General features: G+C 54.6%; 9 protein-coding genes across 9 annotated transcripts; 4 read left to right on the top strand and 5 right to left on the bottom strand.

Annotated features, from left to right (window-relative positions):
* Positions 1–2: 2 nt before the first annotated feature.
* On the top strand, positions 3–485 carry CCOS01_07443 (uncharacterized protein; the record flags this gene model as incomplete). The annotated part of the gene is made up of 3 exons (XM_060455609.1): positions 3–54; positions 161–178; positions 241–485. The coding sequence occupies 3 exons, from the start codon at positions 3–5 to the stop codon at positions 483–485; spliced, it is 315 nt and encodes a 104-aa protein (XP_060313501.1).
* Positions 486–512: 27 nt separating this feature from the next.
* On the bottom strand, positions 513–730 carry CCOS01_07444 (uncharacterized protein; the record flags this gene model as incomplete). The annotated part of the gene is made up of 2 exons (XM_060455610.1): positions 513–590; positions 644–730. Coding segments are annotated over 2 exons (165 nt in total), but the record flags the coding sequence as incomplete, so codon positions are not given.
* Positions 731–1,422: 692 nt separating this feature from the next.
* CCOS01_07445 (uncharacterized protein) lies at positions 1,423–3,790 on the top strand (the record flags this gene model as incomplete). Its single annotated transcript, XM_060455611.1, has 3 exons — positions 1,423–1,652; positions 1,725–2,931; positions 2,981–3,790. 3 exons carry the CDS (start codon positions 1,423–1,425, stop codon positions 3,788–3,790), a joined length of 2,247 nt encoding a protein of 748 aa, XP_060313503.1.
* A 421-nt stretch (positions 3,791–4,211) lies between these two features.
* CCOS01_07446 (BolA-like protein) lies at positions 4,212–4,736 on the bottom strand (the record flags this gene model as incomplete). Its single annotated transcript, XM_060455612.1, has 2 exons — positions 4,212–4,456; positions 4,649–4,736. The coding sequence occupies 2 exons, from the start codon at positions 4,734–4,736 to the stop codon at positions 4,212–4,214; spliced, it is 333 nt and encodes a 110-aa protein (XP_060313504.1).
* Positions 4,737–7,062: 2,326 nt separating this feature from the next.
* Positions 7,063–8,109, top strand: CCOS01_07447 (uncharacterized protein; the record flags this gene model as incomplete). The annotated part of the gene is made up of 3 exons (XM_060455613.1): positions 7,063–7,130; positions 7,194–7,369; positions 7,436–8,109. 3 exons carry the CDS (start codon positions 7,063–7,065, stop codon positions 8,107–8,109), a joined length of 918 nt encoding a protein of 305 aa, XP_060313505.1.
* Positions 8,110–8,529: 420 nt separating this feature from the next.
* On the bottom strand, positions 8,530–9,612 carry CCOS01_07448 (uncharacterized protein; the record flags this gene model as incomplete). The annotated part of the gene is made up of 2 exons (XM_060455614.1): positions 8,530–8,943; positions 9,091–9,612. The coding sequence occupies 2 exons, from the start codon at positions 9,610–9,612 to the stop codon at positions 8,530–8,532; spliced, it is 936 nt and encodes a 311-aa protein (XP_060313506.1).
* A 461-nt stretch (positions 9,613–10,073) lies between these two features.
* CCOS01_07449 (RecQ mediated genome instability protein Rmi1) lies at positions 10,074–10,814 on the top strand (the record flags this gene model as incomplete). Its single annotated transcript, XM_060455615.1, has 1 exon — positions 10,074–10,814. One exon carries the CDS (start codon positions 10,074–10,076, stop codon positions 10,812–10,814), a length of 741 nt encoding a protein of 246 aa, XP_060313507.1.
* A 271-nt stretch (positions 10,815–11,085) lies between these two features.
* On the bottom strand, positions 11,086–15,389 carry CCOS01_07450 (tetratricopeptide; the record flags this gene model as incomplete). The annotated part of the gene is made up of 2 exons (XM_060455616.1): positions 11,086–15,208; positions 15,271–15,389. 2 exons carry the CDS (start codon positions 15,387–15,389, stop codon positions 11,086–11,088), a joined length of 4,242 nt encoding a protein of 1,413 aa, XP_060313508.1.
* Positions 15,390–16,350: 961 nt separating this feature from the next.
* On the bottom strand, positions 16,351–21,792 carry CCOS01_07451 (uncharacterized protein; the record flags this gene model as incomplete). Its single annotated transcript, XM_060455617.1, has 2 exons — positions 16,351–16,474; positions 16,523–21,792. 2 exons carry the CDS (start codon positions 21,790–21,792, stop codon positions 16,351–16,353), a joined length of 5,394 nt encoding a protein of 1,797 aa, XP_060313509.1.
* Between the last annotated feature and the right edge of the window lie 2,013 nt (positions 21,793–23,805).

Raw genomic sequence — 23,805 nt, forward strand, 5'->3', positions numbered from 1 at the left:
CAATGTTCATTGATATCAGGGCCTGTGTCAAGGAGCCTGGCGCGGTGCTTTTTCGTATCGCATTGCCTACGACTATAGTAGTACTTGCACATCTCCCACATCTTCTTTGTGCCTTCAGGTGACTCATTAATCTGATATCATGCTCGTATACTCGTTGCAGCAACGGCTATGAGTCTCAGTAAGTCGTGAATCGGCGGTACCAGGGCCTGACCCTGTCCTCAACGAGCACCACTCTCCCAGTTGCCGGTGGAAGAGGTCGCCCGCATATGTTCAACTTCGTCCTTGCAAGCGCGAATTCCCTGTCATGCTGCGGGATGTGTCTCGCACGACTAATTTCTTCGCCTGCCTATGACTCTGTTGCGGATGGCGTTGTTGCGGGGCGCATCATCTTGGACCGCAGAGCGCTGAAGCAGGCTTTGCGAACCTCTGGATACCCAACGCGGCGGGCATTCATCGAGAAGCTCGACATCTGTGGTTCAACCTAACGAACACTATTGGTTGACTGTGTTGATTCATTTCACGGCATTCATCCTCTGAGCAATCAAGCTGAAGATAGTCACAGAGCTCATGAAGAGGACTGCGTTATAAAACTGCATGACTGGTAAGTTTAGGGACACCATGGAGCTGTTTGACACCGACTCACTGCTTTCCTAGACACTTCCCGCTCTTCATCATCCGTTCTTGCCTCGATGAACAAACGACGCAGGTTGGGCAATGTGGCCTTAAAGAGACTTGTCAGATGCCTTCATTCACTAGATGAACGGAAATGGCTTACCATGGTGATTTATTTAGTGGTTGGTATTATTGGCAGTGTTTCAGATCGTGGGCCTGAGCCGAATCTCTTAGCAACTTTTGTTTGCTGAAAGGGATAAAAGCTCCGTAATGACGTAGAGGAGCCGGAGAAGTATAATAAAAAGTGAGGTCAAGGGCAGCAGATGGAAATGGCGATGTTGCAATGAGCTCATCAATGTTTACTTGCCTTAGAGCTTGGTACCTTGTACCTCTGTAAAAGAGTTTCCGATAAAACGACAGGCCCGATAGTTGCATGTGCAACGCTGTGGAGTCGCCAAGGAGGATGGAGCGACATTCATTTAGCGAATCGGAGCAGTGCAGCGCCCAGCACTGCTGCCAGGCTGGCCAGGCTGGGATTAAGGTTAGGGGTGCATTCCACTGCCAGGTACTTCTTCGACCACCTCATCCTCTTGGCGACTACCGACGAGGTGCATTCACTGCATCCCCCGGACACCTACGACGAGCAAAAGCAAGCGGACTGCTGTTGAATACCGAGACTTTACCTTTGGATGAGCTTGTCCAGGTCCTGATCGGACTGGCTATCTCTCTCATCTGCCAGATCGCCTCTAGCCCCCTCCGACAACACACCCTAAATCACCATACCCCCTACCTCGAGCACCTCCCGACACCATGGCGGTCAATCGGATTCGTGGGGCCTTTGCTGTCCCGAGGAAGGGAGAGACCTTTGAGCTGCGGGCAGGCCTTGTCTCTCAATATGCCTACGAGCGCAAGGAATCCATCCAGAAGACGATTATGGCGATGACGTTGGGCAAGGACGTGTCTGCTTTGTTCCCCGATGTCCTGAAGAACATTGCGACAGGCGACCTGGACCAGAAGAAGCTGGTTTACTTATACTTGATGTTAGTCCGCAGTCGAAACCGATCCGCTGCCTAGGCGAGGCATCTAGAGCGACTACTGACAGCACACAACAGGAACTACGCGAAATCGCATCCAGATCTCTGTATTCTTGCCGTTAATACTTTCGTACAAGATTCCGAAGACCCAAATCCCCTCATCCGTGCGCTAGCGATCCGAACGATGGGCTGTATTAGAGTCGACAAGATGGTGGATTACATGGAAGAGCCGCTGCGGAAGACACTACGAGACGAGTCGCCATACGTTCGAAAGACGGCCGCGATTTGTGTCGCCAAACTCTTCGATCTCAACCCATCAATGTGCATAGAGAACGGCTTTTTGGAGTCACTGCAGGAGTTGATTGGGGACCCGAATCCTATGGTTGTCGCAAACTCGGTCCAGGCGCTTTCAGAGATCACCGAAACCGCACCAGAGACTCGAGCACTTGTAGTGACACCGGCCACACTGAAGAAGCTGTTGATGGCTCTCAACGAGTGCACGGAATGGGGTCGCGTCACTATCCTGACCACACTGGCCGACTATCCTGCTGCGGATACCAAGGAGTCTGAGCACATTTGTGAAAGAGTTGCGCCACAGTTCCAACACGTCAACCCCAGTGTGGTCTTGGCCGCCGTGAAGGTGGTCTTTATCCACATGAAGGCAGTTAGCCCAGAGCTTGTGCGATCATACCTAAAGAAGATGGCGCCGCCCCTTGTCACGCTTGTGGCGTCTGCTCCTGAGGTGCAGTATGTTGCTCTGCGCAATATTGACCTCCTCCTGCAGGCCAAGCCCGATATTCTTAGCAAAGAGCTGCGAGTCTTCTTCTGCAAATATAACGATCCCCCCTACGTCAAACTTCAGAAGCTCGAGATCATGGTTCGGATAGCCAACGAGAAGAACTTTGACCAACTCCTCGCAGAATTGAAAGAGTACGCTTTGGAGGTCGATATGGACTTTGTCAAGCGCGCCGTCAAGGCCATTGGCCAGGTTGCGATCAAGCTCGAGAGTGCCAGTCAAAAGTGCGTCAACGCTTTGTTGGACTTGATTGCCACCAAGGTCAACTACGTTGTGCAGGAGGTTGTGGTGGTTATCAAGGATATTCTCCGCAAATACCCTGGTTACGAGGGCGTCATCCCCACGCTCTGCAAGTATATTGACGAGCTGGACGAGCCAACGGCAAGAGGATCGCTGATTTGGATTGTGGGAGAGTACGCTGAGAAGATCAACAACGCCGACGACATTCTGGAAAGTTTCGTGGAGGGTTTCATGGAGGAGTTCACACAGGTTTGTCGATTCATTCCAGATATTCAAGGACACCGCTAACTTTCAGCAGACTCAACTCCAAATCCTCACTGCTGTGGTCAAGCTCTTCCTCAAGAAGCCCGGCAGCAACCAGGGACTGGTCCAAAAGGTGCTTCAGCAGGCTACGACAGACAACGACAACCCAGATATCAGAGACAGAGCTTACGTCTACTGGCGTCTATTGTCAGGCGATTTGGATGTCGCCAAGAATATTGTCCTGTCTCAGAAGCCCGCCATTACCACAACAATGACCAGCCTTCCCCCTGCTCTCCTCGAGCAACTTCTCGCAGAGCTTTCTACTCTGGCGTCGGTGTACCACAAGCCACCAGAATCATTTGTCGGCAAGGGTCGCTATGGAGCAGACGAGATTCAGCGCGCGGCCATCCGCGAACAACGGCAAGAGGCGGCCGAAAACCCTATTGCTGCGTCAGTGGCAGCTGTGGCCAACGGCAACGCCAACTCACAAAACAACATCGAAAACCTTCTCGATATCGACTTTGACGGTGCTGCCCCTGCATCAGCCGAGCAGCAGAGCAACATCAACACCCCAGACAGAGTGGCCAGCCCTGCGGGAGGTGGTAACTCGAGTGCCATGGCTGACATGATGGGTTTGTTTGATGCTCCTCCGCCGCAGCAACAGCAGGCGGCCAACCCGATAAGCCCTGGAGCAGGTGGTGGCGGCATGAATGACATGATGAACGGCTTCGCTGGGCTCGACTTTGGCAACACAGGGTCCGGGCAGCCCTTGCCGGCGGGCATGCAATTACACCAGCCTGCACAACCTCAAGGTGGCGAAGGAAATGGGAAGAAGACGAATGAGGACTTGCTTGGGTTGTTCTAGATCTCTTGCTAATGGAGCTGGTTCATTGGGGAGTCCAGGCATGCTGTTAGGAGTAGGTTGATAAATGACAAAGAACGAAGCCACGAAAAGCCTGCTTCTGCTTTTCTGCTTTCCGCGAAAAACTCATGTATATACTCGAAAAGGGGGGTGTCTAGACCAAACACCTATCGCGCCATCCTCCCAAGTTGCCTCCATGGTCTTCTTTTTGGATCTCATGCGTGGCGTCTCTTTTCCCGCCTTGTATAGGGACGTATCGCCCTGTGTGTATGTCCATGTCGCCCCAAGCGGCCCAGTCATCTCCGTGTTTGGCGCGAAGTGACAACTGATGATGCATAATGCTCCCCTCTCTCCAACCGGGGCGGCCAGTCCAGTCCAGCTCCAATTCCGGTGCGATGTGTCTTGTCCCATTTTCCCTGTTTCTTCACTGCGCAACACCCTCCACCCTGCCGCCGACAGTCCCGTCCATCGGCGGGCCGTCGCTGCCTCCGCCGGCGGCGGCTCTATCGCGCTCCCACTCGGCGGGCGTCTGGCACTTTGCGCTCCAGGCATGGATCTGGGCGATCTCGTCCTTGAGGGCGGCGTTGACGAGGCGGTGGCGCTTCAGGGAGGTTTGTTTCTCGAAGGCGGGGGAGACGATTGTCGAGGTGAAGGCTTGTCCGCAGCCGCCTGTTTGATAGAATGTTTTAGTTAGGAGGAAGCCCAGAATGTCGCATAATGGTGGTTTCGCATGGGTAGGTGAGGTGTGCCGGGCGCGACAGACGATGCGCGGGCGAGTACATTGATTTCTAACATGGCGGGGCATGACGTGGGGGGGTTTTCGGTTGAGGGAGTGCATGCTGGCGACGAGCGAAGACGTACCTGACATATCCGAGATCTCGACGTGAATTGCCTGCAGACGCTCGGTGAGGGCCTGCTTTAGCGAGGCCTCTGTTATTTGGTTTGCCATCTTGTATGTGATTGTGAGGGTATCTAGTGGTTTTCGGGAAAGAGTGACGATCGGGTTCCGGGGGGTGGCAGCTTTGGGTTGGGAGATTGTCGAAAATCAGAGGTGCTTGGTTCTGCGGTGGGTTTCCTGTGGTGGGCGGCGTGGCTTGGGTCGGCGATTAGATTGATTAGATGGTGGGGTTCTTTTTTTTTGAAAGTGTCAGGCGGAGTGGTTCCGTCATTGGGGATCTAAGGTAAGTTTGGTGGCTTCCATTCGTCTTGGGGACTTTGTTGGAGATGCTGCACTTCCTTATGGATTGCTGTACTGCCATGGCCCTTTGATCCGAGCGCATTGAACTTGGATTGCCCTGTTTATCTTGTTTGATCTCAAAGTTTCCTTTGCATCCTTTCCGTGAAGCAAAGCGTCATCTAACGTCCACTACGGTCTTAAGCATTCCGATCAACGAGATGGAGGTGGTCTCACCACGGGCAAAGAAAGACCTCTACTGATATAAAGTACTTCAACGCATTAACCGCTGCTTTGAGCTTTGAATCACGCGCCATGAGCAGGTCCCCATGCTCACGTCCACGGGTCATTGTATGCAATTCAGAGAGTCGTAGATCCGAATCTGTATATCTCCAGTTCGTGATTCTGCCAATCTGATGCTCGCCAGTGCCTCTTCTTTCTCGCGTTGCATTGTGATATGAGATAGATTGCAACCGATGAGGTGATACAGTCTTCTCGCCAGTACTGGATGTCCCTTGTACTTCAACCTCACACCATGATGGGATACAGCAAAGAATACTGGGTTTATCAGTAGAGACTACCATTGTAGGACCAAAAGCCTGGAACCAATCAACCCGCTGCATGCTGCTCGTATTCGTGATCGAACATTGCCAGAGGCGTTATAGATAAACAAGAACGGGTGACCAGTCCATGCGCCCCAGGATTACGCCGACTTGCCCTGTGCACAAGTCCAAACCGGTTCATTCCAATAGATATAGCCATTGGAATTAGCGACTATCATCGCCTCTATTACGATGTACACGATCCGACAGACCTACGCAAGCGTGCACTCCTGACGCTTAGATTTGATGAGTAAGGAAGTATTTAAAGGCGAGTCTGGGTCGGGCTCTGCTCTAGCTCAGAACATATGAGAAGATGTCATATCTGAAAGTTCTTTTATGTAGTTGAAGCCCTCTCTTTCACAAACTACTGTAAAAGTCATTCAGGAGAAAGAACCCTCAGCAAGAACCATAGATAGATAGGTTTCATGCTCTACAACTAGAAATTTGAGTACCTTTTTTACCTCAACAGTTTTCGATTTAGATTTAGGAGTTAGTACCAATCTCGAAGTTCTTTTCATGTCATAGACACTGAGTCCCATACCTTAGAGAGAGAAGGGACATATATTATCAATATATCAACAATATATCACCCAACTGCATCATAAACATGCAAAAATGACAAAACAATTAGTTGATTCCGAAACCGAGAATCGAACTCGGGGCTATGCCTAACCTCTCACTGGGGATGAGAGGGCATCATGTTGGCCACTACACCATATCGGATTGATGGTTGATGACAGACCAGCGAAGACTTTGCACCAAGTACCGTGAGTAGATTGGCGGTCTCCGCTTTCGGGTACTTACTCGCTCGTTCACCATGCGCGTACCCACGCAAGGCAGTCAACCACTGCATGCGCGCCCGTGGTAGACGTGGAGTCTCATCATGACAGAGAAGCTTGAGGATGAGACTTGGCTGAGTTGATGATGAAAAAACAGGTCTGTCTCAATGTTGACGAAAGAAGAGTCAAGCAAGAGAGGTTTAGTTGACGACACGCAGGTCAACACTGAAGCAACTCGGAAGGCACGACTTGGAGGAAAGTGGGGTATGTGTCATTGCGGGGCTTATGTCATTCAGTCAAAACACTAATGACAGAAGACATCTTCGTATGCATTTAATGGATATTTGAATGAAGCTCGAGCTCTGCAACCCCTCTACAACATTACCTCATACCACGACACCTAGATTCAAGGCTTGAAGAATTTAGGAACTTGAGCGTGTTGTATGTCAATCGATTTCGAAAGAAGCAAGAGTCTGTTTGATCCTTCTATATCTGAACTCTACAAGAGAAGCTATGCTCACTGATTTCAGGACGCCCATCCAGTCAATGAGCTTCAAGCTTGCTAGGGCATCAGCGCATATAAGTCGACGGTCTTGCGGGTCTACAGCTTCACTTCGGCTTCAGTCCTTGAACATCTCCACGAAAGTCCACAACTCTGCTTCTCATTTCTCGACAGCATCTTGCCTTCATCAGACTCATCTTGCCACAACAAATATCAAAATGGCGGCTAGCGACAAGTACTCCTCTGCAGGCTTCACCGCCCAGGTAGTGGCTGCCATGCGCAAGCAGTAAGTCTCACCTACACCTCTCAGCCAAACACAGACCAATTAAAACTAAATCGTCTCACACAGCTACCCTGAAGAGATTGCCGACAGGAGATGGGACAATGTCGGTCTTCTCCTGGATAACATCGTGACCACCACAACCGCCACGCCCAAAAGCCCAGTCGTCCTCCTCACTAACGACCTCACCTACGCCGTCGCCGAAGAGGCAGTTCAGAAAAAAGCGAGCGTCATCGTGAGCTATCGTAAGCTTCGCCCCCGAACTGACTTATGATCCATTATTCCCCTCCATCATCTGACAACCCCCCTAGACCCCTTCATCTTCTCGGGCCTTAAGTCTATCACAACAAAGGACCCCCAGCAAGCAACTCTCCTGCTCCTCGCCTCCAACGGCATCGCAGTCTACTGCCCCCATACCGCAGTCGACGCTGCCCCCAACGGTCTCAACACCTGGCTCGGCGACATCGTCTCCGGCGGGCCCGCCTCCTCCTCCTCGACCGCGGCCCCCTCCGACCGCACCGTCATTACTCCTCACGCCTCGCCCCCAGCCGGCTTCGAGGGCTCAGGCTACGGCCTTCTCTGCACCTTCCGCCAGCCCGAGTCCCTCGCTGACATCATCCGGCGCGTAGCCTCCCGCGTAGGCATGCGCCGCGTCATGGTCGCCTCGCCGGACCCGTCGACAATCTCGATGGCGCGCGTGGGCGCCGTGGCCGTGTGCGCGGGCAGCGGGTGGGACGTTGTGAAGAGTGCGGCCGCGGACGTGGTTGTCACGGGCGAGATGAGCCATCACAATGCGCTTAAGGCCGTGCAGGAGGGCAAGACGGTTGTTGCTGTGTTCCACAGCAATTCGGAGAGGGGGTACCTTACCGAGGTGATGAAGCCCCTGTTGGAAGGGGAGCTGAAGCAGCAGGAGCATGATGTGCAGGTCCTCGTCAGCACGGCTGACCGGGATCCTTTTGACATTGTGGACGTTTCCGAACTGTAAGTCGATCTGTGAATCGAACGTTCAAGAGGAAAAGCGATGTCTTCAAATGTTTAGGAGAGAATCGAGCTCACACTTGGGGGTCGAAGACAAGCTCGAAGCAGCCATCTCTAGATAGCTGACGACGTTACCTTCCTTTCGAACGATTCGAGTCCCGTGTCGACATCGCTGCGATGGCTAAGCCATACCGCCGAGGACAGATATGCCTTATTTGTGCACGTAAGGTCCGACTTGATCCGTGAAGATGCTGTTACGTGGACTGAAGTGATGAAGTAAATCTGTGAAATCTGTGATTTTTGTCCAAATCTATTTGGCGAATCTATCTCTTTTGCTCAAACCATAAAAGTTGCGCCAAGCCCCAACACCAAATAACGCCATCGCTATGCTCGCAAACCCCAAACACGACACCAAGAACAAGACACCTCACGATCTCACGCTATCCTTTGAAGCCCTCACGCTGCTCTCCCCAGAACCACCAACCCTCAACGCCGCATCCCCCTCTTCAAGACACTCAGCAACATCCTTCCCGCCGACGCCCTTCTCCTTCCAGACCTCCAGCAGCCGCCTCGGCATCTCCCACGCACTCCTTGCCTCCTCAACCTTGCCCTCCTTCACCAGCCTTCGCAGCTTCTCAGGCGTTCCCAACACCTCCCTCGCGAGCTCCCGCGTCCTCCGCCGCGTCGCTACCGCCGCCTCATCCTCGCGCTCCTTCGACGTCGGCGGCACAACCGTCTTACGCAGCGCTTCGCGGATCGAGCTCGCCTGGGCATAGATACCCGCGATCGCAGGGTCGAGGGTCGAGGCCATGGGGTTCAGGGGGTCCATATTTGCGCGCATCTATTTTCACATGCCCCCAAGGGTTCCGTTTAGCTTTTATCGTTCTTTCTGATCTTTTCTTGTCTGTATTTCGCTTGGGGACTTGACTCTCTCTGGGATTCATGAAATAGCCAAAGACTAAAAATGAGACTCTGTTCTCTTGCTTACCTTGCGAATCGTCTCCGTCGCGGATATAAGCTTGGAGTAATTATCATACACCAGCGCCTTCTTCTCCGCGTCCAGCGCCCGGATCTCGCCCAGCACGCGGGTATACACCCTCAACAAATCGTCAAGCGTGTTCTCCGCCAGCGCCTTGCGCACGTAGGCCTCGGCGTCAAATGACGGGCTGTCGAGCTCGCTGGGCGGGACCTCGGAGTGCTCCGCGTGGCGCTCGTGGTCTTCTGTGATTTCTAGCGAAGGGGGCGTGCCGTTCCCGCCGGCTGCGGCAGCCTTCTTGAGGTTGTAGTACTCGCGGAGGGCGGCTCGGTTCGCGCGCTTGGAGGGCGCTGGCGCGGCGCCCCCGGGGCCGGTTCCGTTGCCGAAGGTCGCGGAGGAGCCTGGGTTCGGGGAGCTTGTGAGGGAGCGGGGGGTGTCGAGGGAGGGTCTGGTTGAGGATGTCGGGGTGTGTGGTTGTGCTGAGACGCGGCGGGTGAGGGCTGGCGGTTCGCGCGGGGATGCGATTGTGGACATCTTGGTGGGATACAGGCGGCCTTGCGTGAGAGACCTTCTTTCGATCGTTGCAAAATCAAAAAGCACAGGAAGCCAATTGAGGGATTGGTCGGAGGTGTTCTGTTCTAGGTGTTTGCGTAGAGTTGGATGGTAGTGACAGATCGAAGGAAGCGAGGCTGACCTTGGGAGGACGACGGGGATGCAGGCGATAGGTCCGCGACAGAGCTCCTGTGGGGAAGCGCCCCCTGAACTTCAGCTGCACAGCGAGGCTGCGCTAATTGACACATGCTAAACGCCCAGGATCTGCAGTGGGGGGGGTGCGCGCCCAGGGTTTTAGAGATTTTGGGGTAGCTTACCCCACTGAAGCTTTATTCTTCTCCATCTCCAACCTAAACTCATTCGAAAGCAAACAACAAACTTCCCTCTCGATAGGCTCAGGATGTAGACACTCACCAAACCTGAACCGGCACATGAAAGATAACATGGAATACACATCCAAGATCCGCTCCGCTCTCCAAACCCAATCCTTCCCGACCCCCTCCCTACCCTGGACCACAACCCTGACCTCGCGCGTCCCGACCCCCCCTCTCCCCTCCCTCATCGCGACCGCCAAAGCCCGCCTCCTCGCCTCGGACCTCACGACGCCGGGCCTCCTCGAACCCTCCGCCACTGCGAGTCTCCCCACGACAACCACCGATCAACCCGAGTTGACCCTGCAACGAGACGTCCCCTGCCAGGTTCTCGACGTCGAGAACCTGAGCCTCTCGCGCTGGGAACAGGTCGAGGAGCTCGAGGCCGTCGCGAGGGGGGAGCAGACGACGGGGCGGAGGGTCGTGAGACTTGCTGCTGCCACTGAGGAGCCCGAGTATGATAATATCGACGAGGGCACCGGCGGCGGAGGGAATGCTGTTAGGGCGGGTAGTAGAGCCATCCAACCACAACAGCAGCAGAGACGGAACGCTACCCACAGGCTGATATTGCAAGACTTCAAGGGCAACAAGATTTACGCGCTGGAGCTCAGACGGATAGACAAGATTGGGATCGGGAGCACAAATATCGGCGAGAAGATTGTGCTCAAGAAGGGGACGGTCGTGGCGAGGGGCACGGTGTTGCTAGAGCCGGATAAGTGCGTGATGCTTGGGGGCAAGGTCGATGCGTGGCAGAAGGCTTGGATCGAGGGGCGGATGGCGAGGTTGAAGGAGGTTGTCGAGGGGGAAAGGTGATATGGCTTGAGGAAACCGGTGTGAGTGTGGCATCACTTGGAGTTTGGCATTGATACCCCCTTGCTTTATTTGCTCATGGGAAATCGGGCAGGACAGATTCCCTTTTATTCTTTTTTTTTTATTCGTAGGCTAGCTTGCAGCAAACTCTAACACGTCTCATGAAGAGCCGCTTTCTGATCCATATCTGGTCAAAATTGACCCTGTACGTGAACCCTTCACCTATCCTTTTCGGTTCAGCAGCAATAACGGTAATATCAGCACTTCATCTGGACTAGTTGCCATAAACAGCCTCCCGCAAAGAGTTCCAACCATCAGGCTTCCAAGGAGCCAAGAAGATGGCCGTCTGCGCATCTGCCGCGACTCCCGTCCCAGCATACGCCTTTGCCAAACTCTCCGCCTCAAGCGTACCCCTAGGCGGCGCTGCCTTCTTAGCCACAGTCAACGCCATCGCCGCAGCATGTTGCTCCCCGCTAAACTCGGCCAGGTTCGACCAGCCGTGAGGCAGGTGAGGATAGAGCATGATATCCGTCTGGATCTGCGTCATGACATCTTCCTCCGTGCTCGAATCCCCGAGCTTCGCGATAGCGTTGAGAACCTCGCCGATCTGCGACTGCTCCGCGTCTCCGACGTTGTGGCTCGTCCGCAGCCCCTGCAGCTCCGACACGACGGCCTCGACCGACTCCTCGTCGTTGTCCAGGATGGCGATGACGCCGAGCAGGAGGACGGACTGGACGTGGTCGGGCTGTTTCTCAATGACATCGAATAGCGCGACACGAGCCTTTTCGCGGGACTCTTCGGCGCCCGTGGCCCAGAGCACCTGCGCGAGGAGACAGACCGCATCGGGGTTGTTGTCGGACTCCTCGAGCGCCGACTCGAAGCACAGGAGCGCCTCGTTGACATCCTCGCTGTAGTACTGCGCCAGCCCGACGGTCAAGTGCGCCGAAAGTCGCGCCTTCTTGCGCTCTTCCCTGCTCAGCTCGTTGTCGGACTCGTCGGCGCTCAGCTGAATCGCCATCTCGCCGCACTCGATGGCTTGCTCGAATGCGCCCGCGGCGAGGTAGGACCGCGCCAGGTCGGTCTTGGCCAGCGCGAAATGCGCGAGGGACTGCGGGGACTCAGTGACCTCGTAGTCGGACTCGAGAATGCCGCAGATCTTCTCCAGCGTCTCCACCGCCTTTCCCGTATCATGGGTCCGCTCCAGGAACATGGCTGACAGGTGTCCGTACGCGAGGTCCTGTGGCTTCAGGCTGTTGAGCTGGCCGAGGCCGAAGATGGGCTGAATCAGGGAGGCGATGTTGGCAGACGTCGTGCCCAGGATGAAGTCGAACACGGCCACCGAGTACTGGCGTCTGGTGAGCACCGACGATGCCTCGGCGATCTCCATGGCGTGCGTGAACAGGCCCCTGGCCTCCTTGACCTTTCCGTACAAGAGTGCCACAAAACCCTGGCCGAGCCACGCGTGCGCGTAGTCGGGATCAGTTGACTGCGCCCGGTTAAAGGCTTCGTTCGCGAGCTGCACGTCGTTCTGGAGAAGGGCGAGGGTGCCGAGGTTGGTCCAGGCTGCCGGGCTTCTCTCGTTCAGGTGTAAGCTGCGAACGAACGAGTGCTGCGAGACGGCCGGGTTGATCTCGCTCGTGACGACACCCAAAGAGTTCCAGAAATCCGGGTTACCGGCTTCCAGTTCAATGGCTCGCTTGAAGCACTTCATGGCTGTCTTCAAGTAGACGCTCGACTTCTTCCTGATGCTCGAGGGCAAGCAAATGTGAGCCCGGTGCTCGGCCCAGCCAAGGTTGTAATATGCGACTGCTTGGGCATGCAAGTCGTTTGCAGAGACGTGGATTGCCCGCTTATGACACAAGATGGTTGCGTGGATGCATCTTGTCAGATCAACACCAAGTCTCTCATCTTCAGAGAACAAGCCCTTCGCAGATATGACACCGGTTCCGACGTTATCCACGTCGGCAAAGAGGTCATATGCCTCCTTGTCGCCACTGTCGATCAGTGTCATGATTACACCTGCTGGGAAGTCAACCGCTCGGCTTTGTACCGCGGAAAAGACGGAGCAAGCATCCGCGAGCGACTTCCAGAAGTTGAAGGTCTCGGTGACGCTAGGAGCGGCCTTTGATGCAAAGTCTATCGTGTCGATGGCGAGGTGCACCGCCTTGCCAAACAGGCCCTTTTCTACACTGTCGAGAGCACTGTCAACCATGGTCTGTATTAGGGCAATGGCAACTCCGTCCTCATCAGGGCGGCCCTCAATGACATCCTGGTACAGAGCGACGGCCTCATCGAATTCAGCCAGCTCACGCTTGACATTAGCAAGCATGTACTTGGTGAACCAAGTGTCGCCCAGAGTCTCGGCAGGCGCAGTCTCCTCCAGCTTCTGGGCGTTGAGAATCGCCTTGGTGGCTGCGATGTATCGGCCGGAAGAGTAGTAGCTTTCGCCCAGGCCGACCCACGAGTGGTAGTCCTCTGGGTGGATTCTCAGTGCAGACTGGAAAGACACAATAGACTTGTGGAAATCCTGCTTGTTCAGCTCTGCTACGCCAAGGGCAGAGAAGGGCCAGCTGATGCCCTTCCTCTTCGAGCCCGGGGGCGGCTTGACCTTTCCAGAGTCAACCACACGCTGCGCCACAAGCTCGACTCTGTCCCAGTCGCCCTCGTCAGCAAAAGACTCAGCAAGACGCTTGGCGGCTTCGACCTCGGAAGCAGAGAGCTCTACAGCCTTTTGGAAGCAGCGTCTGGCTCTCTTCTTGTCTTTGGCGTAGTCGGCGTAGTAGACACCTAGGCTCGTGTAGGCTGGCGCAAAGTTGAGATTGTTCTTCAAGGCGTCCAAGAAGTACAAGTAAGCGCCGGTGCGGCTTTTGCGTGCTGCCTTTGATGTGTCAATGTTCCAGATGCATGAACCTAGTCGATACTGTGTCTGCGCGAGAAGCTCCTTCGAAGGCGTAGGCATCTCCTCGATGAGAGGCAGCGAATCCTCCAGCTCTGCCTTTGCAGTCTCAAAGTCTCCTTTGAGCGCCTGGACCCAGGCAGATTCGGTCTTGACCCGTAGGTTGGAGGGGTCTCTCTCCAGAGCACGCCCAAAGAAATCTATGGCGTCGTCGTAATCCTCCTCCTCTTCGTAGATGAGACCGACACCAATCAAGGCTGGAGTAGACGACGGATCATGTGATAGAACCCCTTCAAACAGCGACTTGGCCTCAGTGTGATGTCTCGGTGACTGGAAGAACACCAACCCTGTTGCCAAGTACAAAGAGAAGGCATCGTGGGTATTCTGGAACGACATGCCAGTCTTGTTTCTCTCCGTTTTGATGTGTCCCATCGACTTTCGCATCAGTTCAACCGTCGTTTCGTATTCCTCCAAATGCTGGTAGTACTCTCCCATTAATCGGTGAGCGAATAGTGAGTTCGACGTAGTGATGCCCTCAGTCATCATAAGGATTCTATCCTGTTCGGTGAGAGGCACCATGGAAACGCCGCCTCCCTCGTCGTCCTCGCTCTCCTCCTCGGTTTCCTCCGCTTCGAGAGCCGCCGGTGTTGGCTTAGGGAAGGGAGAGATGCTACTCGTAAGAAAGCCGGTAATGACTTTGTAGAGATCGGTCTCGGGGAAGAACGTGCAATAGTCTCTCAGCATATTGACGTCCCATTCCTTGATCTCTTTGGCGTCCTTGTAGTCAATGGCAATCTCCCAGGCAAGCCGGAAGGGGTGCTTGATGATGACCATGTCAAGCGCCAGTTTCAGGACAGCTTGAAGAGCCTGACCCTTTTCCGGGCCGTGTGGTGCGACCAGGAGGCGGTCGTAGCAGTACTGGAGAAGCTTTTCTTCATATTTCCGCCGGAGATCGTCATCGTTCGTCCAGTTGATCAGCTGGTGGTAGACGAACTCGAGCTTGCTCTGAGCTATGACTTCACGCTTGACCTCGAGAGTGACCTCAGTCAGGCGCGCGCCGATCCTTGTCCGTCGTTCGCCAATGAGTGTATTTATGCGCTTCTTCTCGTCCGTCTCAATCATCTGCGCCATGGTCTCGTAGGTTTTGGCCGGGTGTGGAACGCGACCCTCGAGAGCAGGGTAAATCGGACTCCCGGGCAAGATGACACTGAGAGCTTCGATGTATTGCGAAGTATCCCCTTGAGATCTCGCAAAGTCAATGAACTTATCAATGACATCTTGACACTTGTACATGTCTTCTGCATCACGGTAAATCTCAGCCAAGCTGATGGCAGCCTGCTGGTATGCGGCTAAGCGTTTGCGGTCTTGCTTCTCGTAGAGCTTGATGAGGCCTTGCCATGCCTGGCTGTCCTTTGGTCGTAGTGAAGCCGCAGACTTGTAAGCCTTCTCCGCGTCATCGACACGGCTCTTCTTGTCGAGGGCAAAAGCGAGGAAGATGGTCCTGCGGCCAGTGTCAGCAGCTGCCTTCGGTGTAGAGACGCAGGAAATCCAACGAGCCCTTACGCTTGGTAGTTCTTTGGCTCCCGCTCAAGAAAGTCAGTCGCCTTCTGAATAGCATCATCCCATTTTTGCTGCTTCACGGAGTCGCCAATGGCCTTCAGCACAGCCTTGGCCCCGGACATCGTGGCTAGTGACAGATGTCGTGAATCATGAACGTGAGGTATTCTTCCAAAGGTGGGGCATCACCGTGGTGCTGGAAGGCCGCGAGTGAGAGGAAGAAAGAACGTGAAGGAAAATAAGAGACCGAGAACAGAGGTTCGGGATTTACAGTGTGTTGATCCAGCCCTGGTGTGTGTTGGCGGATGAAGTGAGATTCCCGTTGGTGCCTTCTCTTGCAGTAAACCCTCGCATGAGAGGCTCAGTGAGGCATGAGCTGTGGTGAGCGCTACAGTGGGCAGTGCCCCACCATCAACACCTCCCTTATTACATCATGCCCCGCTTTGAGCATAGCAGCTCCCCGACGTGGCACCTACCTTAGCACTGGGTAGGTAGGTAGCCATAAGCTTTACATCACCACTATTCGATAAGATAAGGAATTCCAATCCATCTGATAAGGTAAGGTACCTTACCTACGATAGGTACCTATGAATAGGTACCTTAGTTACCTCAACGTACCACTCTGACTGCGACTGACAACTAACGGATTATAGTAGTTAATCAATTAGAAGTAAAATAACAACAATGACCAGCGACTTCAAGCATAATAGAACAGTCGCTCCGTGGAGGGTTGCTTTGAGGGGATTCTTTTGCCCTTTCCATGTAATTACTGGCCGCCTCGATATGTACTACGCCAGCCCCGAGTTCTGGGCGGAGTTCGGGCCGCCCAGCAGAGGCGCACTCTACTTAAATAAATATTCAAGAAGCAGACGAGCACCAAGAAAGTACACGCTTTGCGAGACAAAACCAGTGATCCGAATGCGACTCCCCTTGCGCCATCGCTGCAACGACCAACGAGCGTCTTAAAACAGGCATTTTCACGACGAGTCCGCCCAAAATCTACCGCCCTGACGCGGTCTCCGCTACACACGCATCCTGTTTCTTTTCTCACAGAGCTCACAGTGAGCTCTCCAAGGCCTCTCTCCCCTAGACGTCTTTCCCGCGAATCTTGGAGTACAACACCGTATCGAAAAAGTTGTAATTAGGGTCCAGCTCGCAGAACGGGTGCTGCGAAAGCAGGACATCTGCTGTAGGCCGCTCCAGCGGGTTTCTATCGAAAGTTAGTACTGGACTAATGACCATATGGGATCAGACTTACACAGTGAAACAGTCCAGCATGAAAGCGATGGCCAGTGGACTGATTGTTTCCCGAACTTCATCAGGGATAGGCGGCGTCTCTCCATTGGCGATCTTGTAGATGGCTCCGACGGCTTCCTCTTTGGACCAAGGTCGTCGACCAGCGAACATCTCCAGGACAACGCAGCCCAAACTCCAGATGTCGACCTTGGCGCTGTAGCCCTTGCCTTCAGAGCGGATAACCTCTGGTGCCATCCAGAACACTGAGCCCTGCATCGAGTTGGACTTGTCGTTGCCGTAAATGTTGTCCGTCTTCTTTGAGATACCGAAATCTGAAATCTTGCAAGTTCCGTCGAGGTCTAGCAAGATATTGTCCGCCTTGAGGTCGCGATGCAAAATACCCTCTCTGTGAAGGTACGCAAGACCAGAAAGCATCTGCCGAGTGAGTGATGAGACGACAGACTCCTCAAATTTGCCGTGCTTGCGCAGGCAAGATCCGATACTGCCACCAGAAATGTACTCGAGGAAAATACTGATAGAGGTCTCCTTACGCTCGCATCCAAGGTATTGCACAATGTTTACGTGGTCAAGATGCTGCATTGTCTCGATCTCCTGATCGAGAGCTGCCACCAGCTCACGCATCTTTGCCTTGTCGCCCTGCGCAGCCTTGGGGTTGACCTCGACTTCCTTGACAGCCAAGAATTCTCCGGTCGTAGCATTCATACCGAGATAGACACGGCCATAGGTACCCTTGCCGATAAGTTGGCCCTTGAACCACCGGAATGTGGTTTGGCGTTTGGGGATGGTGTCCTGGGGAATCTGCGGCATGACCATGCTGCCTCGCTGATCGGGCCGAATTTGTACAATATTGGCATTGAACATCTTTGTGCTCTTTCTCCTCATCAGTACTGATGTGTTCTGGGTAGCCTGGCCAGGTTGTGTAGTTGTCGTCGTGGTGAACCGCTTATTAGCCTCATGAGCGCCACGGGCAACCTCACGAATGGACTTCATCCGGCCTAGGCCGCCTGAGCGTCGAACACTCCTTTGTGCAACCGACGCGACCGACGCAGGACGCTCAAGTGCCTTGAGAGTAGACTCATCCGATCCAAGCGTATCGTTGTCGTTGTAAAATGATCGATTATTGGAAATGGCCGCACGAAGACTTGGTGGTGACTGGGGTGGCGCCGGACGTTTAGAGGCTTCCTTCTCCTCTCCCTCAGCGATGGGAGACGGTGGGTTGGCCTCTGCCTCGCCTTCTTCCAGTACGGGTTGATCAAGATCCAGGTTGGGGAAGAAGTCATCGAGGTTGTTAATAAGGGCGTCGGTGGTCGGGCGGTTGGCCCAGACATCCTTCTCTACAAAAGACTTCCTCCTGCCCAGCTTACTATCCTCAGACTCCGACTGAGGCGTGTTTGGAGTTCTGCGTGAACTCTTACCGCTCCTGGCACTCATGAGAGCGTCTTCTTCTTCGCCTTCGGGGGTTCTATTGCTTGCACTGCCCAAGGACTTGGGAGACGTGAATGACACTGAAAGCTGCTTTCCCTTAGATCTAGACGTATTCACCGTCAAGTTTGGCCGCTTGTCAGTCGATTCATCAGGCGAATCGTCGCCGTCAAAAATACGAGTGATCTTTGTCGGCTTGGGCTTGGCAGCAGCGATGGGAATTGCAAACAGGCCATCATCTGAGTCATCCCCTGAATCATCGGCACGCTCTGGAGCAGGTGGCGGAGCAGGCTTCTCAAAGCTGACTTCGGATTCGAGGAAGTCAAAGTCCGGCCCGTGAGACTTGCGACGGTGAGGCTGGGGTGGTGCACTCTGGGGAAATGGTGGGGGGTTCATGGAGCTGGGGCTGATCTCGCGCGAGGCAACTCTGTGTACTGTTTGGTTTGTTTTAGCTGCCATTCCTTTCTTAGATTGCCTCCGCGGGATCGGAGTACCCTCGGGAGAGTAGTCCGGCACAAAGAAGGGCATGTTCCCGCGACTCCATGTCAGAGTGCCGGGCGAGCCAGACAACGCTGATTGAGGGCTGTCTCGGCCCGAAAACGACTTCGCAAAGTCAACAGATGAAATAGCTCCCTTACCTCGGTCTGAGTATTCGTTGCCTAAAGCCGGTTGCGATGACACTCGGTTGGGCGACTTGGATCTTCGGTTAGCGTTAACGCCAACTGCCCCAAGGCCTCTGCCCATGCCCACAAGTGCTGCACCAATCCCGGCGACAGGCTGGCTCGAAGTCTTCTTTTTACGGTCTCCGTTCTGGCCGGGGAGCTCCATGTCCTCGAACAGAGTCGAGGGCCGTCGCGGCGTAGGAGCTCCATCGGCAGACGACCGCATCGCATGCCCCGTCTTCCGACTCAATGAGTTGGCTTTGAGTAAGGTAGCTGATGGGTCACTCGGCGGCGCAGGAGGCTTCCGTACGGGGAACAGCACTTCCGGCTTCTTGTCCTCGTAAGGTGATTGGCGTGGCTGGTCGAAATCGACGGTCCTGCCGTGAATACCATACGGCGTAGTAGCACTCTCTGGCGTGTTGCCGGAACCAGCAGCTTTACGTCTCTTTTCGAGGTACTCACGCTGCTTACGCTCCATCTCGGCACGATACTCGCTTGCTTCTTGAGCAAGCATCTTGTCATCTACCCTTTCGCCGGTCATGGTGTTTTGCCTCGATGTTGGGGGAGAAGAGCTGGATCTTGTCCGCGACAACCCGTTCAGTCGGTTGTATGCCTCCTCGTCAAGGGATGTATGCGTTGGGTTGCCATTGGCGTGGCTAGAGCCTTGAGGCGCATTTCCACCTTGACGGATGAAGAACTTGAGAGCCCCTGTTGCATCGGCCCTATGCTTGCGATTATTTAGGAGTTTCTGGTCGTCCAGAGGGTTCTCATGGTTAAATTTGCCAAGCTCTGTGAGGTAAATTTGAGATGTCGTGGCATCCATCAGACCCAAGTTGCTACAAATGACGAGACGAAGGTCCATGGCCGATTCGGCCTCGGTGATGTCGCACATGCGATAATTGTATCCGTCCAAGGTAGCCAGCGCAAACACTCTGTTAGGGCCAGGACGTCTAGACTTGGCCGAGTCCTTTTCGTGAACATCAAAACTGGATCCAGGTCGAATGTCCAAAGAGGTTTCGCTGTTGTTTCCAAAGCGGGAGCCAAAAGAATGAGGCTTGAAGCTGAGAGCTGGAGACGTCGGCGATTCCATGTCGTCGGGGCTTGGGAAGCCGTCTTCTTTCTTTTGCTTGTTCTTTCTCGACAAGAAGCTGAGACTGAGGAAACTCTTAGAATCCTTAGCAGAGGACGGAGGCTCGGTGCCGGCTGAACGATCGCCAGTAGAATCCTGCGGCGATGGACGCCCTCCGTCTTGCCCGAGCCGCCGAGGCTCGCCGTTTCGAGTGGCTTGAATGATGTCTGCAATGTTCATCCCACTACGCAGCATTTGAGTAGCTTCAGGTGGGATACCTGACCCGTAAATAGCGGCGTTGGAAGAGACAGAATCTGTGCTATTTCTCGACCTGTGTCCAAACTTGGTCGAATGAGGAGACGCTGACATGTTGCCAGCGGAGGAGGGGAACAGCGAAGCGCTCTGAGGATTTGGACTGCCGTTCGGGCTGTCGGTCCGCAAGGGGGGTGGACGGAATGTGCCCTCGCCGGACTCGCTGGCATTTGGACTTTGCCGGCGGACCCCATCCCCATCAATCTGCTTCATGATGTTTCTGTGGCTTGAATCCGAACTCATGGTGCTGTTTAGAGTTGGCATGGTCGTCGATCTCGTTTGCGAAAATCGACGGCCGCCAAAACCAGGCCCCGGCGCTTTGATAGGCGTCTGCCGTCCATCAGTCTTTGGGTGTTCACCCACACGGGTAATCATACTCACGTTGGGAGACTCTGCCATATCCGTCCCAGCGCTAGGTAAGTTATTGCCGTGGTTGACCGACTCTTTTCGGCCATGCGACGAGACTTTGGAAGGGTCAGCCGGCCGGCCGGTCACGATGCTTCTGATGAGACGTCGCATTCTTTTGCCTTCTTCTCGCTCCCGCGGCTGATCCCAGCCCGTCCCGCTGTTTGTGCACTCGACAGCCAATCTTGGGTACACTTGCTGGTGCATCATGCCAAAGTTACCCCGACCACCGTGCATACTACCGAGCTCAAGGAAGTGAGCACCATGCAGATTAAGCCCCTTGAAAGTCTCCTGCCAATCCTTGGAGAATTGATTCGTAGCCAGCCACAGCAGCACCTTTTCCAACGGCCATTGCGCCGCCAGCTCTGGGTGGATGCTGGAGGTGCTAATTGACGTAGCATTGGAGGTCGTTGACATCCCACGGCTGTGCATTGCTTGAGCGTACATTCTGTCCCTCCCTCCTGACACATCGTCTTGCGGCGTGGTCATTGCCGTATCGCCGCTGGTCTGGCTGTTGGTAGGCCATGAGCTCTGAGAGGTTGCCGAGAATGTGGCATTTTCGTCAAAGCCGCCTAGACCAGGTATTCCAACGCCTTCGCCATACGTGTCGCCTTGCGGTATGTAGGTTGCCGACATAACATGTTCGTTCGGTGGAGGTGGCGGCGGTATCGATAGTGTCGTTCCCGTCGCAACCTGCGCGTGTAACTTTGGATTGTAGGCCTGGTGTTGTCCCGGTGGGGGAGGTGGCATATTGAAGCCGCCACGACCGTCGTACATGCGCCCAAAGGCGCCGTGCCATGGTGCTTGGCCTGCCATTGCGCTTCCAGGCGGTGGCCCTGGAGGCGGCGGAAGCATCATTCCACTTCCTCCCGTTGCGCCAGGAGCAGAAGGGAATCTCGGGGGCGGAGGAGGTATCGACATCATGTTGCTCATCTGGCCTTGCACGGGCGGCGACATAGGCGGCGGTGGAGGGGGGACCTGGAAGGGTCTCGAGGGGTCGGTCGAAGAGGCATGTCGCTGGGTGTTTTGATACATGGCCGGCGGGGGAGGCGGGCCAGCTCTGGTGGCTGGCCTCGCGGGATCGAGCCCGAGTAGAGGTGTTGTCGGAACGGAGCTCGCAGTCGAGGCCCTCGGGCGAAGACCGCCGGCGGAAAGAAAGTTGGAGTTCCTCGGCTGAGGATACGGCGAGAGCGCGCCGTTACCGTTGATGTTCGGAGACAGGATCTTTGGTGTTGTCGAGGTCGTCGTCGAGGTATGGGTGGGCAAGTCGTTGACGTTGAAGACGAAACCGTCGAGATTGTGTATCTCGTCTCTGGATCGAGGCACAGATGGGAATGGGCTCGAATTTCGGTCTTGGGTATCAGATCGGGTCGCAGAGCGTTGGCGCGAGCTGGTGCTCATGGTATGCCAGGTATGGATGGTATGGGTACGCGGCACATGGCAGGGGTGGTGGTGTGGGCTGGTGGGCGCGAGCGGGCCTTCAGACCGTAGTCATGTTGCGGTAAGGCGGCGACTGTCGCTGTATTGGCACCAGGGCGTTATGCCTAATTATCGTAGATCGTGTTGGTGGTCTTGGCGAGCAGCTGCTTGGAGTTTGACTCTCTCGGGCGCGCTAGGTACTTCTGGAGGAATTCGTCAGGTTGTAGGAATGTTGAAGAGAAGAAGACGGGAACCGAATGGGGACTTTGGACGGGAGAGAGGGGTGGGTGGTATGTGAATGTAAGGTAGCAGCCGTTCAATGTCTTTCAGCTTACGGATGTGGATAGGTAGTGGCAGACTGGCAGGGTACTGGTATGTTGTGCAAAAGCGGGCAGATAGAGGCAGAACAGAAGACAAGCCCACAGAAAGGACAGTACCTACACTCCGTACCCTGAGTGCGTGAGTACTTTGTAGCGCGCTTAGAGAGTGGCGGATGCGTGTGAATGCTGGAGGCTGGGCCGCGACGAGGTGCGTCTACACTAACTCTTTGGGCTAGTGTTGGCAGGCTATCTCTAAGACTGCAGCGAGTGGCGGCAGAGCATTCGTAGATGGGATGAGACTGTTCGAAACTGGCGTGGGAAGTGGACGTTGGCTTCGGCTCTGGCGTGCGTTATCCCACGCACACGCAGCTTTTGGCGGGGGGCGGATGTGCCGTGCAGATCTCCGGGCCAATGAAGGCACCGTGAGGGTGTGACGAGGGGCTATTCGTACAGCCTATCCGTACGGCAACGACCTCTTGCGCTGGTCGTAGGATGGAAGAGTGCGACTCGTGGGTTTCTGGCTGGTAAAGAATCCTGTGTGGGCTTCGGCGCAGACGATACAAAGGCGCAATTACGGGTACTTTTTAGAACGATGTCAGGACTCGGTGATGGTCAGTGACTCGTTTTGGGTATACCGTATGAATCGTCGTCGGCAACAGCTTGTACAGATAGAGTGCGATCAAAGACAATGCTCATGTGTCGTCGTGTTTCCGTGTTCGTGGTGTTTTGTCCAAGTCCAAGATGTTGCCGTCTTGTTCTCGGCAGCAGAGGCCAGTGGAAGCCAGGCGCGCGCAGTGCAACCAACAAATGGAAAGGGCCTGCCTGCTTGGTTGATTCCTTGCATGAGCACACAGCACCTCATCCCAAAGGTACGTCCTCGCAACCATTACATCGGCTTACTCAGCTGGGAGAGGTCTCGAGGTACGAACATCGTACAGATACCGGTACTTTCAGGATTCTCTGTTTCATCCCCAAATCCCAATGTCCGCTAAATCCAATTCCAGCCTCATCTCAAGATCCAAGAGTAAGACACACCTACTCCAGAAAGCAGCTAGACCCAGATCAATGAATCCACCCGCGACCCGACGCAAGGCCCCGTCTGTTTCATTTGGGCCTTTCCAGGCTTGCATGAGGGGCCGGGTAGCGGGTGCCCACCTCGCGCTACCTTATTAACCTGCCGCTCTAACACGAACAATTCATTTCAACTCGACCCCCTTTGCTCGATATTTTCAAATTGAACGAGGTGCCATCACTCGTTTTTGATACCGATGGAGATGAATAGTCATTTGCAAGTCGCAAAGTAAGGGGCTTGCAGTTCAGATGCACAACTACCAGATGCAGCACACTGCATGAGAATAAGTGCTCATCGGCATGCACAAATTGAGGTACATGACTGAGTATCATCGAAAGCGTATTGAAAGCATCAGCGAATACCAACCAGAACCAATCACTCCTCTTAAAGCAGCAAGGCACACAAGCGCTCCTCCAAACCTCCCCGCCGCCAGACCGACGAACCGGTGAGCCGCGATCCTCGCAAAATGCAGCCAACCGCCAGCATGGCTCTCGACGTCTCATTCGCCAAATTCCGACAAGCGCCATCTTGAATGTCTCCGGCTCCCCTTGTGCCCTCCTCGTCCTCCAACTTGTATCCTTTACTGTCCTCTTTCGTCCTTGA

The sequence above is a fragment of the Colletotrichum costaricense genome, assembly GCF_030867565.1.
Source record: "Colletotrichum costaricense strain IMI 309622 chromosome Unknown Scaffold_7.1, whole genome shotgun sequence".
NCBI classification, from domain to species: domain Eukaryota; kingdom Fungi; phylum Ascomycota; class Sordariomycetes; order Glomerellales; family Glomerellaceae; genus Colletotrichum; species Colletotrichum costaricense.